At 42.1% G+C, this 12,681-nt stretch overlaps 4 protein-coding genes across 4 annotated transcripts; 3 read left to right on the forward strand and 1 right to left on the reverse strand.

Moving 5' to 3' along the window:
• Positions 1–40: 40 nt before the first annotated feature.
• On the forward strand, positions 41–1,573 carry AK88_01581 (uncharacterized protein; the record flags this gene model as incomplete). Its single annotated transcript, XM_012479216.1, has 1 exon — positions 41–1,573. One exon carries the CDS (start codon positions 41–43, stop codon positions 1,571–1,573), a length of 1,533 nt encoding a protein of 510 aa, XP_012334639.1.
• A 1,914-nt stretch (positions 1,574–3,487) lies between these two features.
• AK88_01582 (uncharacterized protein) lies at positions 3,488–4,315 on the forward strand (the record flags this gene model as incomplete). The annotated part of the gene is made up of 2 exons (XM_012479217.1): positions 3,488–3,569; positions 3,939–4,315. The coding sequence occupies 2 exons, from the start codon at positions 3,488–3,490 to the stop codon at positions 4,313–4,315; spliced, it is 459 nt and encodes a 152-aa protein (XP_012334640.1).
• Positions 4,316–6,264: 1,949 nt separating this feature from the next.
• On the forward strand, positions 6,265–7,116 carry AK88_01583 (uncharacterized protein; the record flags this gene model as incomplete). The annotated part of the gene is made up of 1 exon (XM_012479218.1): positions 6,265–7,116. The coding sequence occupies one exon, from the start codon at positions 6,265–6,267 to the stop codon at positions 7,114–7,116; it is 852 nt and encodes a 283-aa protein (XP_012334641.1).
• Positions 7,117–7,617: 501 nt separating this feature from the next.
• On the reverse strand, positions 7,618–12,027 carry AK88_01584 (uncharacterized protein; the record flags this gene model as incomplete). The annotated part of the gene is made up of 4 exons (XM_012479219.1): positions 7,618–7,948; positions 8,093–9,539; positions 9,747–9,765; positions 10,885–12,027. 4 exons carry the CDS (start codon positions 12,025–12,027, stop codon positions 7,618–7,620), a joined length of 2,940 nt encoding a protein of 979 aa, XP_012334642.1.
• Between the last annotated feature and the right edge of the window lie 654 nt (positions 12,028–12,681).

The following is a 12,681-nucleotide window of genomic DNA, read 5'->3' on the forward strand; positions in this document are numbered from 1 at the left end:
TTTTTTTGTTGGACCCTGCGTTGTACCCCTCAAATGCTGGATGCACAACTCACTGTACCTTTCCCTTACGCTGCTTAGCACGTGTGGCCACGGCTTCTGGATCAGGCACCCGGGAAAGACACTCACCCCGCCTTTCACTCCGCAGAGTGGTGGACGGTGTAGTGGCCTCCATAGCAACCATGGAAGAAAAGTGGTAAACTCCAACCGCCACCCCGCACACTTTGCAACGAACCAAGAAGGGGAAGGTCAAGATGAACCCAACGTATTAGACAGTTCGTATGTCTACCACACCCCTGTGCTCGCTGACGAAGTGGTACGCTACCTTAGAGGTGACCACCCCAGAGAGGACAACACGGATGAAGAGTGCCACACAGAAGGACACCACACAGATGGAGTAGAATCACAGGGTGAAGCAAGTCCCCCCTGTTTTTTTATCTCCTCACAGGGGAAGAGAACAGAAGAAAAGGGGAAAGGTACCACTTTCTGGGGGAATATTAAAAATGGAAAAAGCCCAAATGAGGTGGGGACGCAACAAAGGGGTGCTTTTGTTGTCAAGCCCCCTTCATCTACATCTTCCTCACCGATTCCTTCAATTGAGAACACTCCAACTGAGTACTACATCGATGCGACACTGGGAGGTGGAGGACACACGCAGGAGATTTTAAAAAACTTTTCACCAACAAGCAAAGTAATCGCCATAGACAAAGACATAGAATCCATTTATTACAACAAACAGAAGCTGCAACGTTATGTTGATGTGAATAAGCTCACCATGATACACGGTGATTACAGACACATCATTCATCTCCTCCACCGGCATGACCTTCCCCTGTTTGGCAGCTACAGTGGCATTTTACTCGACCTGGGTGCATCCACGCACCAGCTGCGATGTGGCAGGAGGGGATTCAGTTACAAGCACAACGGCCCCCTTGACATGAGCATGGACAAGTACACAGATGAGGAGTACGCCCGGATGTGTAGGGAGAGTGAGGAATGCAGGGGAGACGATTCACATGAGGATTACCAATGCAGCGAGACTAACCAGATTAAGCGGGCCAACTGGGAGAGCCCCCAAACCGAGCCGCAAAAACGAATCGGTGATATCCTCAACACGTACAGCCCTCAACAGTTAAGGTTCATCATGCACACATATGGTCAGGAAAAAAAGGCGTCTAGAATTGCCAAAAAAATTGTACAGTGGAGGAAAACCAGTGGAACTATCAGGACCACATATCAGCTGAGAGACATTGTTCTCTCCACATGCAAAAAAAATTACAAAGCAAATCAAAAGGTCTTGTCCAGGGTGTTTCAGTCATTTCGAATATACATCAACGATGAAATGAAGGCCTTAAAGGAGTTTTTATTATCAAGCTATAAATTGTTAAGGGCAAAAAAAAGACTTGTAGTTATTTCGTATCATTCGCTGGAATACAAGTGCGTGGAAATGTTTGTCCATGGTAGGAAAAACTTGTGGACAAAAATTAATGACGTCGATATAACCCCCAGCGAAGCGGAGTTAAAGGCCAACAAATCTGCACGCTCCGCCAAAATGTCCGTTTTTGAAAAAATTTAGAGGTACCCATTCGTTCAGTTGTCCATATGAAAGTGCGTGGGGGGCTATAACCCATATTCTTATACTACTCTCTGCACATGCATAATGTGCAGTTCCATTTGGCTCTTTTACTCATCCACTGAGATGCGTTTCTTATTATCATATAATTTTTTTTTGTTGTTCTTCGTTTAACGTGCTGGGGAGTGCTTGACCCAGTAGTAATTACACACAACGGCAAACTCGAACGAGAAGGTGTAATAATCTTCACGCTGCGCACCTATCCATGTCATATGTTCTGGCAAGGTGGGGAATGTTTTTCCCCCATGCACACATATTTAAAGAAAGACCCATGCATGTGTTGAGAAATGCTGTCCGCCGTAGCAGGAAAAAAGGTACACATGCGGCAAGATATCTCCCACCCCTTTTTTTATATATTTTTTTAACTTTACAAAAAAAAAACAAAACAAAGCAAACAAGTGTTATATAAATCCCCGTTGCTTGACTAGGACAGTGTGCTCACCTCTTATATGCAGGTGCCTGTCTGTTTCTTCTTATCCTTCCGCCGTAGCCAGTTTTCCGCCTGATGTATTCTGTTCCGTTCATAATTTTCCTTTTGCGATCGGAGAAGCATCGCACTTGCGCCTGTTTCGCGTGGGGGTTATAGGAAGAAAAAGGGGGACAAAGTGTGAAAGGAAGCATTTTGAAAGGAAGGAGGCAGTTTGCGCTGAGGCAGTTCACACGGGTAGAAGTACAAACACATGTGTTAAAGCCATCTTTGCTAAGCTGCGCAGCGAGTGTCCCATATGGCTGGCATGGAAAGCATTTTCCATTGCGCTGCGCGCCTGTAAACCTTACCAAAACTTTTGGCACATTGGCCATTTTTAAGATTATGCTGATGCCGTTCATGTTGTACATCAGAAGGGGCAGAATGAATGAACAAATTAAAGCGATTGGGTTAAAAGCTACAACTCTGCAAATGCGCAAAAGGAGGTGTTCACCCGTTTGGTAAAATTCCACTTGTTCTTATGAAGGGGGATAAGCTATCAAAGTAACGTGCTATAGTCTGCTTTTCCCTTTTAGCGCGGACGTTGGATTTTTTTTCTGCCTGCTTGTGTCCTTGCCTGACGAGAACTGGATCACCGCCACTTGGCCGAAAAGTGTTTAAGATGCCCGAGGGTTTAAAATGGTCACCTGTTCACTTGCTCACTAACTCATTTGTTTACCTGTTTGGCTTTCCCTCTCCCTTCATTTACAACGCGCATGGCGAACGTGAGGATGCTTGCCTTTCCCGCAGCTGGAAACATTTATGTGCATATCTTTTGGCTGTTCATGCGTTTTGGGAAAAAAAAACAAAATCCTCCGCAAACAGCTAGCTGTTTCTCCAGAGATACAAAGATATCGGACATCCGTTCGTTTCGCAAAAAAAAATGTTACACAAAAAAACGGCTTGACTTTTTTGGGCGCACACTTTCACATGAACCGTTCAGGCGCTTAAGATGTGTGGCCCAGCATGTTCTACATGAACAGGTCATAATTTTTACACAAAAAAAAAAAAAAAAAAAAAAAAAAAAAAAATGCACGAATTTTATGTCAACATGGCGTTAACCTTGATCGTTAATTTTTATGAATTTGTTTCCTCATTTGATTTATCCGCATCTAAATAGTTTTTTTTCCTTTTCCTTTGTTTGATTTGTTTTTGACTTTTTTCGTGACTGTCTTGAAGTTCCACATGAACACCCTCTCACATTCACCATAGGCCGCTTTATGTTAACCGTTTTGAGAAGCGTAACAGAGATTCCCCAATCCTCATTTTTTTTCTCTCCTTCACGCAATTAATTTCTGTCCCACTTTGTAACTCCAACAACTGCAATTCGCACAGGTGTGAACCTTTTTTTTTTTTTTTTCTCATTTAAACCGCGTACATATTTTTCCAAAATGGAGAACGCCTTCTACATATACACCAAGAATGAAGCTGATATGGACAGTAGAACTTTTGTAAAAATTTTGAAGGACTCTAGTAAGGCATTCAAAAAGGGGATTTTCCCCGAGGGGCTCATCGTCAGTGCGTAAACGTGTGCATATGCAATGTGTGCCATGTTAATATGCCCCTCTTTTCATGAGCGGTTGGCATGTATTCATGCAAATATGTAAAAAGTTGCGCACATTTTTTTTTCTTTTTGTCCTATTTTGCTGGGCCTTCTTGTTCTCAAATTTTTTATTCTCCCTTTTAATGAAAAAATTTCTCTTCTTGAGAAGCTGGAAAGAGGGGAAAAGGCTACGTGTCTTTCCATTCATACATTGGCTTGTAAAAAAATTGCCATATATCCCATTGGGTAGACATACATAATCGCCTCTTTTTTTCTCCCCCACACTACCCCTTTCTCAGAATTGTTGAACAAAAAACTGACTGCCGTGGATGCGGACCTCACATTCGCGAAAGTTAAAACGAAAGGAGCCAAAAGAATTAACTATGACCAGTTTGTTGAAGCAGTTAAGCATTTAGTAGATAAGCACAAGTTGGATTATGACCAGTTTGTACAAACGTTATCCAATGAAGCTTCCAGTGGACCGATCCTTTATGGTACCAAAGCTGCAAATGTTAGGTTCCATGATGACAAGTCGACCTACACGGGGGTTCACAAGCTGGGCGGACCAACCATCATTGACAAGAACAAGACACACTTTTCTGACATATCCGAAATTACAGATCGTTCGGAATGCAACATACGGGGAGTTAATGTCAGCGTTGAAAAGAATGTGTAGCTCGGGAGACACCAAAAAGGGGAGCGACGAGGAGGGGGTCCTTATTTTGTTTCTACGTTTTTGAGGACAAATTCTACTAAAGGGATGATACCCCCTCACCCGTAGGTTTTATCCCATTTTTGCTTGTCTCTTTATTTTATGCGTAAAAAAAATGATTTTTTTTTTTGGAAAAAGTGCACACCTGCATGTAACGTTCACATGTGAGTATGTATCCCACCCCCCGTGTGTGCACACGGTGCCTGGGATGATTGGAGCAGTGCGCATGAGCCTCTATCTATACATATATATACATATATTTTTGGTTCTTAATTATCCTATTTGGTGGCAAAAACGGCGCAAGTTTTTTTGTGTACTTAAGTTTATGCCCATCCGCCGTGATGTTGCCGCGCTAGTGCTGTATTTTTACCGTGTCTTTTGTTTCGCCTTCTTAACCTGACCTATGCGTGAAAGTAAAACACCCCATGTTGCAAGGTTACCATATGTGCTACTTGTATTGCCCACATGGAGTATATGCGCGCCCAAAAGGTTGCAAGTCCGACTGCTTCACGTTCTATCCCCCTCTCGATGCAATCTGTTAGGCAGCACGTACATGAGTTACCCCTTCAGGTGAATCGTTTTCCTACCTTTTTACGAGAAAAGGAAAACAGGACACACACATTTGGGTTGCAAAATTAAGCGGAGTGACACAGGTGCGCCTCGTTGCCGTGTTAATGAGCACATAGTATTGTAAATGGGGTTAGAGAAAAAAAAAAAAAAAGTAGGAAAATAAAATACGGCATAGTGCTGCACAGTAAGCCGCAACACAGCACGGCGTGTGTGCAAATTAATATTTTTGATGTTAAGCTCAGCAAAATGAATAAGTGCAGATCATGTAGAGGGAGGGAGTAGGACGCGTGTGCAACAGTTGCGCCGGAGCAAACGCCCAAGAATGGGAAACATTTCCAGAGGGGGAAAGCTACTTGTCTGGGTTACTTCGTCGCAGAATTAATGCGAAAAAGGGATGTACGTATGTATGCATACGTCCACACGGGGCACATATTTTATGGTTCCCCTGTTTGTCCGCACGTGGGTATGGGCCACTCCACAGCCGTGCTGCTTCGCCTCTCTTCGTGCAAATTGGAAAAAGTGCGAAAAAAAGGGAAAAAAAAAACAGCAAAAAAAAAAAAAAAATCCCAGTTAAACTTAACAAAACAGCATTGTATACATATATTGCCAATTTACGAAAAAAAAAAAAAAAAAAAAAAGACTTTTCCTATTCCCCCTTCTTTTCCTGTTTCCATTTTTTATCCTTTTTGTCCTGCTTTCCCTTTTTCTGTCTTGTCCCATTTTTTTCAAACCCTATAAACGCTTCTCCCTTTCCGCGTATGTTGCTAAAAAAAAAAATGAGACGAGAAGTACATTTTTTTCCGCTTTGTCATTTGTCTGTTGAATGCTAGTTGCACGTAAATTTCCTTGTCCTATTGTCCTTTCCGTTGTCCTCAAGTCCAAATTGCGCGTTAGCGGGCAACTGGTCACTACTGTTTGATTGTCTATAGGGGTGTCTACATAAGGATATACTCCTCTTTTCCCAACCTCCGTCACATTTGTACGTTTTTTTTTTTTGCTTATTTTTTATATCCCCCTGACTGAGTTGCACTTTCAATTGATTGTCCTGCGGATATACTACTGGTCGTTGAGCGACTTTTCGTTTTTCGCTCCGAATATAAGTTGTAGCCTCCTCAGAGAAGCAAGACCCCTTCACGTGGACAGTCACGAAATTTGGGCATTCTCCTTCATTGTGAGCTGGGAATTATACACCAAGGGGAAGAAACCAAATTTGCCTGAACAGGTCAGAAAAAAAGTTAACCGTTTTGAGGGGTGAACAAAAAAAAAAAAAAAAATTCACAGAAAGTAAGCGCTTCGTTTTATTACCTCCCCCATACTAGTTACCCACTTTACCCCTTGACCAAATGGACGAAATTGATATCCTCAAACAAGACCTAAACACGGAAAAGGTTTTCTATGACTTGAATTGGCACGAATTGGCTTTGGATAGCTCGTTCGACCAGTCCGTTTATGAAAATTTCGAGCGTCTTAAAATTGGTGAACATGGGAAATTACCATATGCCGCACAGGATGATGAAACAAGTGGGAAGGTCAATAATTACCTAGCAGGGGAGTACATGCAAAAGGTGGAGAAAAATAGCATCTGTAGAGATCACGCTGGAGGTGCCCTATTACAAAACCGAACCATGCATGAGAATAAGAAAGCGGACAAAGGGGGTAGGCCAGACAGGTCGGCCAACTCAGGGGATAGCCCGAAACGCCCCCGACGCAGGCGCGACAAAAGGGGTACCTCCAACGACCAAAAATATCACCGGACTGAAGCGGAGCCCATTCCAAGTACCCCCATCCAGTTGTGCACACCGGACGTTTCAAGCCAAAAAAAGAAGCAAGAGGAAATAAAAAAATGTGACTTCATAGAGGAAATCAAATCTCCCCAGTCATGCAGTCCAGTGAACTTTATCCCCCCGGTGAACATCCTTTACGATGAAGAGAAGGTTGTATTTTATTTTTTCATTTCAGGAGACTTACAAAACTTTAACATTTCTTCAAACAATAATTATGTTACAATATCTGGCAGGAAAATCCCGTACGATGCTCACAGATTTGCCAATTATTACTCCCACGAAATCAGCGGGGGCTATTTTGTGCGCAGCTATTTTTTCATGAAGCCGATTCAACAGGAGAAGATTCGTTATGAGCACAGAGACGGGGTCGTCAAGGTGTTTGTCTTCCTTTCCAAGGGAGGGACAGGTTGACGTAGAGGGAGAGGCGTGCATACCGCGCTGCACACGACTGTGTTGTTGCCCCTTTAACCAATACAATACTCCTTTTTTTGTCACAAAAATGTCAACATGTTTTTTTTTTTTTTCCGCCTTAACGAGTTGTGTTTTATATTACTTGGTTGAAAATTACAAAAAAAGAAAAAAATAAATAAAATAAAATAATGAACCAGCTCGAGGTGGGGGTATAAGTGTTGAACGAATAGTGTACAACATACGGTGAGGCAAAATTGCATCAGATGAGATAAAGACGGGATAAAAAGATTTGCATTGAAAAGAGGGAGGTTCCCAGGATGGGAGAGATATATATGTATACGAAAAAAGGGAAAATGGGGGGCGGGAAGAAAAAAAAAAAAAAAAAAAGACAAATATCACACGGGCGTTGCTCCGACGCGTAGAAATATACAAAAAAGGGTGCATAGCGCCACATTGGTTCGTCTCTCTTTCCCCCATTGGGTGGTGGAGATAAGTGCATAACTAATCGGATGATACAAAATAAATAATGTTCAAATAATCAAAGTAATCGTCGTAGTTACTCCTGACGTGTTGCTTTAAGCAGTTCTTCATATTGAGAAGGCTGCTTTCCAAAGGCTCTTCCTTTTTTTGCTTATCCCGCTTGACGTAGTAGTTTATGGTTTTATTGTTCACCACCATGGTTAGCTTTTTCTTGTCTGCGTAAATTTCGAGCACATTGGACTGCTCCTTGCGTAGGTTGTAAATGGACTCGCGAAATATGTAGTTGTTGAAGAGGCTGCACATGGAGCTGATGTTGCTTCCGGGGTAGATGATGATCAGGGTGTACACGTCTCTACAAAGGGGGGTAAAAAGGAATTGTCGCAACAATGAGTTGGTGTGCGGGTGAAGCGTTATAACATTTCAGCGAAGCACGTTTTACATAACGCACACACGCACACACACATATACACAGGGGGGATGGCGCGACGCTACTCACTTGAAGTGCGGGGTGAACTTCTCATGGGGGATGTCAAACTTGCTGAGCGAGTCATACGTCAGAATCATGTTACAGTTGTGCACGGAGAAGCGGTAGAGGTGCTGTTGCTCACTGTTGAGGAATTGGTTGTAGAAGTTATACTCGGACTCGAGCTTAAGCAGAAAGATATTAACGAAGGAATCATGAGAGTTGAATTTGTTTTGCTGGATAATCTTGTAAGCATTGTCCTTTTTGAACTCGATCATATCTTTTCGGTTGTATATAATACAATTGTCTTGAACAACTCGACTGCCCACATAGAGAACGTACAGCCGTTCCTTAGGGGCAACAATTGTATCTCCACGATTCGAAGTTGCCTTTCCATACCCCCTACTGATCCAGGAGGTTTCATCCGGGATCTTCTGGTTAGTGAAGAAGTAACCATAATTGTGAGCATTGTAAAGACTAATGGAGTTAGCATCGAGGAAATATTCATAATTCACATGATACAAAATCCCATTCGCATTAACAAAAAAGGATATGTACATGTTAAATACATGAATTTCTATAAAATCAATTTTGAGGTGGCTATAATTATTCTTAATGTAATGAACCAATTCATACAATTTGAAGTATTCAATAAAAATCATTTTGTTGTTGTGGCAATTTGTGTCTACTCTGTTAACTACATAAATGATTATACCCTTTTGGAAATTTTTTAAAAAAATATTAAAAAAGTAAGAAAGCTCGTGAAAGGAACGTCTTTCCATAATGTTGGACAAATCAATCATGACTGTTTTAGGAGAAGAATTTTTTAAATGATTTTTTAACAATTCAATATAAAATACATCTGAAAAATTGTCTAAATATTTTTCATTGGATATGAATCCAAGTGTCTTATTATATTTTTCATATTCTGAAGCCAGCATATGATTTAATGAACTTAATTTTATTCTATAATATTCCTTTCCAATTTCGTATATATGATTTATGTTTTGTTCATATATATCACTTAAATTCATAGCCTTAGAAAAAATGCTCGATACAATTTTGTGTAAATTTGTAGCATTCAGATTTATATACTTTATGTATTTGCTGATCCCTTTTAATTCCTTTACAGAATTTTGAAAAAACCCATCAATTGTAGTCGTCAAAGTTTTTTCGAATTCGTTTTTTTTATTGTTTAACTTGTCTTCTATTGAATCTTTAAACAAATCATACTCACGCTTTAGATCCTCCATTTCACTTATGAAGCTAGCTGTTTTGACGTCATTCATTTTGAGCAACCTTTCTTCCGTTTCCTTGGACACCTTTAGCGCCTTGAGGAAATTCTCGTACGTCTTCTCGAGGTCCTCCACGTTGCTCTTGAACTCATTGTACAGGAAGGCTAGCGAGTTCACGTACTTCATTATGCGCATCTTTTCGCGTTTGTAGTGGAATGGGTTCAGGACTCGGCTTTTGAAGATGCCTACGGAGGGGGGGCAAGCGGTATCAGGGTGTGGGTTTAACCGCTTTTATACTTTTCTCACTGGGGGATAACGCGCCGCACTCATTAATGTGGGAGGGACGCCCCTCACTGCTTCATGTGGGAGCAGCGCGCGCGGGTGATTTTCTCTCGCAAACTCATCGCGTTGTCATGGCGAACTCAGCGTGTGGTCACGCGCGATCCACTTACCATCATCAATGGAAACATGCTGCGGAAGGAAAACGACACAAAAAAGGAGGAGAAAAACTGAAAGCAGGAGACTCATTTTGGGCTAACGCGGGGGGTAGCCTTTCACTGCTTATGAGTGTAGGCGCACGGGGGTTGTCATTTTGTGCAGGGCTTTATTCGTTATTCCCCTGTTCTGCGCGCTCGCGCGGGATGGGGGGCAGTTAGGGGGGCTCCCAAGATAAAGAAGCACAACGCAGGGAAGCGCAACGAAGAGAAGCGCAGTAGCTAAATGAGGGCCCTCTAAAAATACGAATTCTTCAATGGGGACCGCTCAAGGCGTAAGTTGGTCTCCACGTTTTCTTCTCCCCTTTTCCGTTCAGATAATGCGTCACGCAAAATCACTCTCTGCGTGTTGACCCGCACTACTTTTTTTTTTTTTTTTTTTTTTTTGTATCTCTTGTGTGCCCGTTTGTACACTGTTCGCGTTGACGTGTGGGTAAGCGAAGTGCCTCGCGAGAAGTGCGTTCATTTATGCGCATATAAAAAAAAATATGTTGAATCCTGTTCCCCCTGTGGGGCTTATCCTCTCGCGGCACGGGCAGAGCACCGATCAGTAGAGTCGGCGCTTTGGTTTCTTACAGGCACCCTGTTACAGAACGGGCTGTGGTATAGGGGGAGGGCAATTTTCTTCTCGGTGTGCCCACTGTTGCATGATTGAGTTGTGAAAAAAAAAAAAAAAACAAAAAAAAAAAGGAAAATCAATGCAGCGTCGTTCAACAGAAGTTGGTTCGCATGCTTCACACAACGATATTCACAAAAACATAGTAAAAGTGTTTTCTTATACATATATGCTACCCTTCGCGGGCAGCCCTGCGTGGCTGTCAGAGGCAGCCTGTTTTTTGTGTTAAACTTGTCCAGCTCACTAGCATGACCGGTTGGTCGATTTACCCCCCTTACGGGCTCATAATCAGGGGGAAACAAAAAAAAAAAAAAAGAAAAAAGGCGAAGACGCATATGAACTGCGTAAGGGGGGGGGGCACGAACATGTAAACTTCCTTCAACCCCTCCTCACAACAGTATTTAAGAGTAGAGCCCCTCCTGATCTCTTCCCTCAGGCTGTTGCAAATATGGAAGTCGTTCATTTTAAGTGCCCTTTCACCTTGGTAAACTCGTACAAAATGTTCAAATTTTTTACAAGAGCAGGGTACGCATTTCCCTGGTCCCTGGTCACAGCCTCTTCCAGAGTCTGCATAGATTTGTTCACGTCATTGTTAAAAAAGTAGGTGACTGCAAGGTTGTTGGTGTATATGGCGTAGTCGTTTTCCAGGTGTCCTCTTTTTTTCTCCGTTGTGAGATTTGGTGAAATGGATATAATTTTTTGCATTGCAGATGGGTAATCCTGGAGGTAGAGATTAAAGAAAGTAGCATTTGTTAATGTGTGTGCTTGAGTTACGGCATCCTGGGCAGGTACTTCTCCAGTGGAAGGACCCGCCCCACCTGTTAAATGCTCAACCAAGTCGAAGGACCTCCCCGCAGAGTCCATTGCCCCCATAAGCAAATACAATTTTCCAATTAAGGATATGGTGATAATGTGGTTTGCATCATATTTCAATATTTTTTCCTTCAGAAGGTGAATGGCTTGCTCGACGTAATTCTTCTTAAGCAAGAGGTCACAGAGGACGTAGCACGAGACAGCGATGTTGTGCAGGATGACCTTCTTCCGTTCCACTGCCGCATTTTCACCATCATCATCATGTATGATGGTTGTGTAGCGGGGGGATTTGGACGAGACGTCGTGCTGCCCCTTAGTGCTTCCCACCTGAGCGGTGCACTCATGAAGCAACTTCTCATAGTGCAATATTAAGAGATAAAGCCGGTCAAAGGACGTGAAGTAGAGATTGAGCGTGTAAGGGTAGTAGCAGTTAATCAGTCTTAGGAGGAAGGAAATCATGGATCCACTTTTTTTTTTATATTTCCCTTCGACATGTTCAAAGTTGTAATTTTTTTTATCCAAATTACCAAGCGAATTAAGGTCACTGGAAACGGAGCGATAATTATTTAATCTTAAACTGCAATATATTTTTATGGTCATCAAGGTCAGGTGTTCAAATGGGTGTTCCTTCAGAGCGGGTATTACACCACTCAGATACTCCTCGCAACTTCTAAACTTATTCTCACGAATGTAATTTAGGGACATGCTCAGATATGCTTTTGTTCTTTTGTTTACCTCCTCGTCAACGTTTATGTGGCCTATGAGTAGGCCCTCTTCCAGGGGGTACAAATCGAATCCTTCTTCGCTCATGTTGCACACTACACTTATGTATTATTGAGACAGCGGGACACACCTGTCACTGTGGTTTATGCATACATATGTGTACTGGACATACGTGTGTTTATCTTGTGTTCGTTACACTTGGGCAATCGCTACAATATCCTTCCTCATCCTTACGGAGAATGTTTGTTAAGTTTTTTTTCCATTCAAATGATGATACGCATTTATGTACCGCTCTGTAGGGGGCTACTGCGTTTTGTTTTTTTGGTGTGTAGCGTCTGTAAGGAGGGTATCCCTGTACCGACTTTTGTGTGCATATAGATTGAATATGTTTCATCCCCTTTATTACGCGGTTTCGCTTTTTCTTTTTTTTATCATTTTTGTATGTATCCCATGATGAGCAGCACAGAATAGTGGGGGGGAGAGACGGAAGCCAGGAATACGGTTTAGGATGAGCTGTCGTATCACGGGGTGGAGAACAGAACTTAAACAACTTATATCACTTTTTTTTTTTTGGTGCCTCACTTATAACTAGGGAATTGCCTTTCATTATCACGAATGGCTCTGTAACGTGTTCCTTGGCAATTATGATTTTGTTTTTTTTTTACCACATTGGAGAGGAATACTAACCACACTCCATTAGTGTTGTCAGCGGAGGATTTTTTTTTCTTTTTTTTTTTTTTT

Source organism: Plasmodium fragile, assembly GCF_000956335.1.
Source record: "Plasmodium fragile strain nilgiri unplaced genomic scaffold supercont1.14, whole genome shotgun sequence".
Lineage (NCBI taxonomy): Eukaryota > Apicomplexa > Aconoidasida > Haemosporida > Plasmodiidae > Plasmodium > Plasmodium fragile.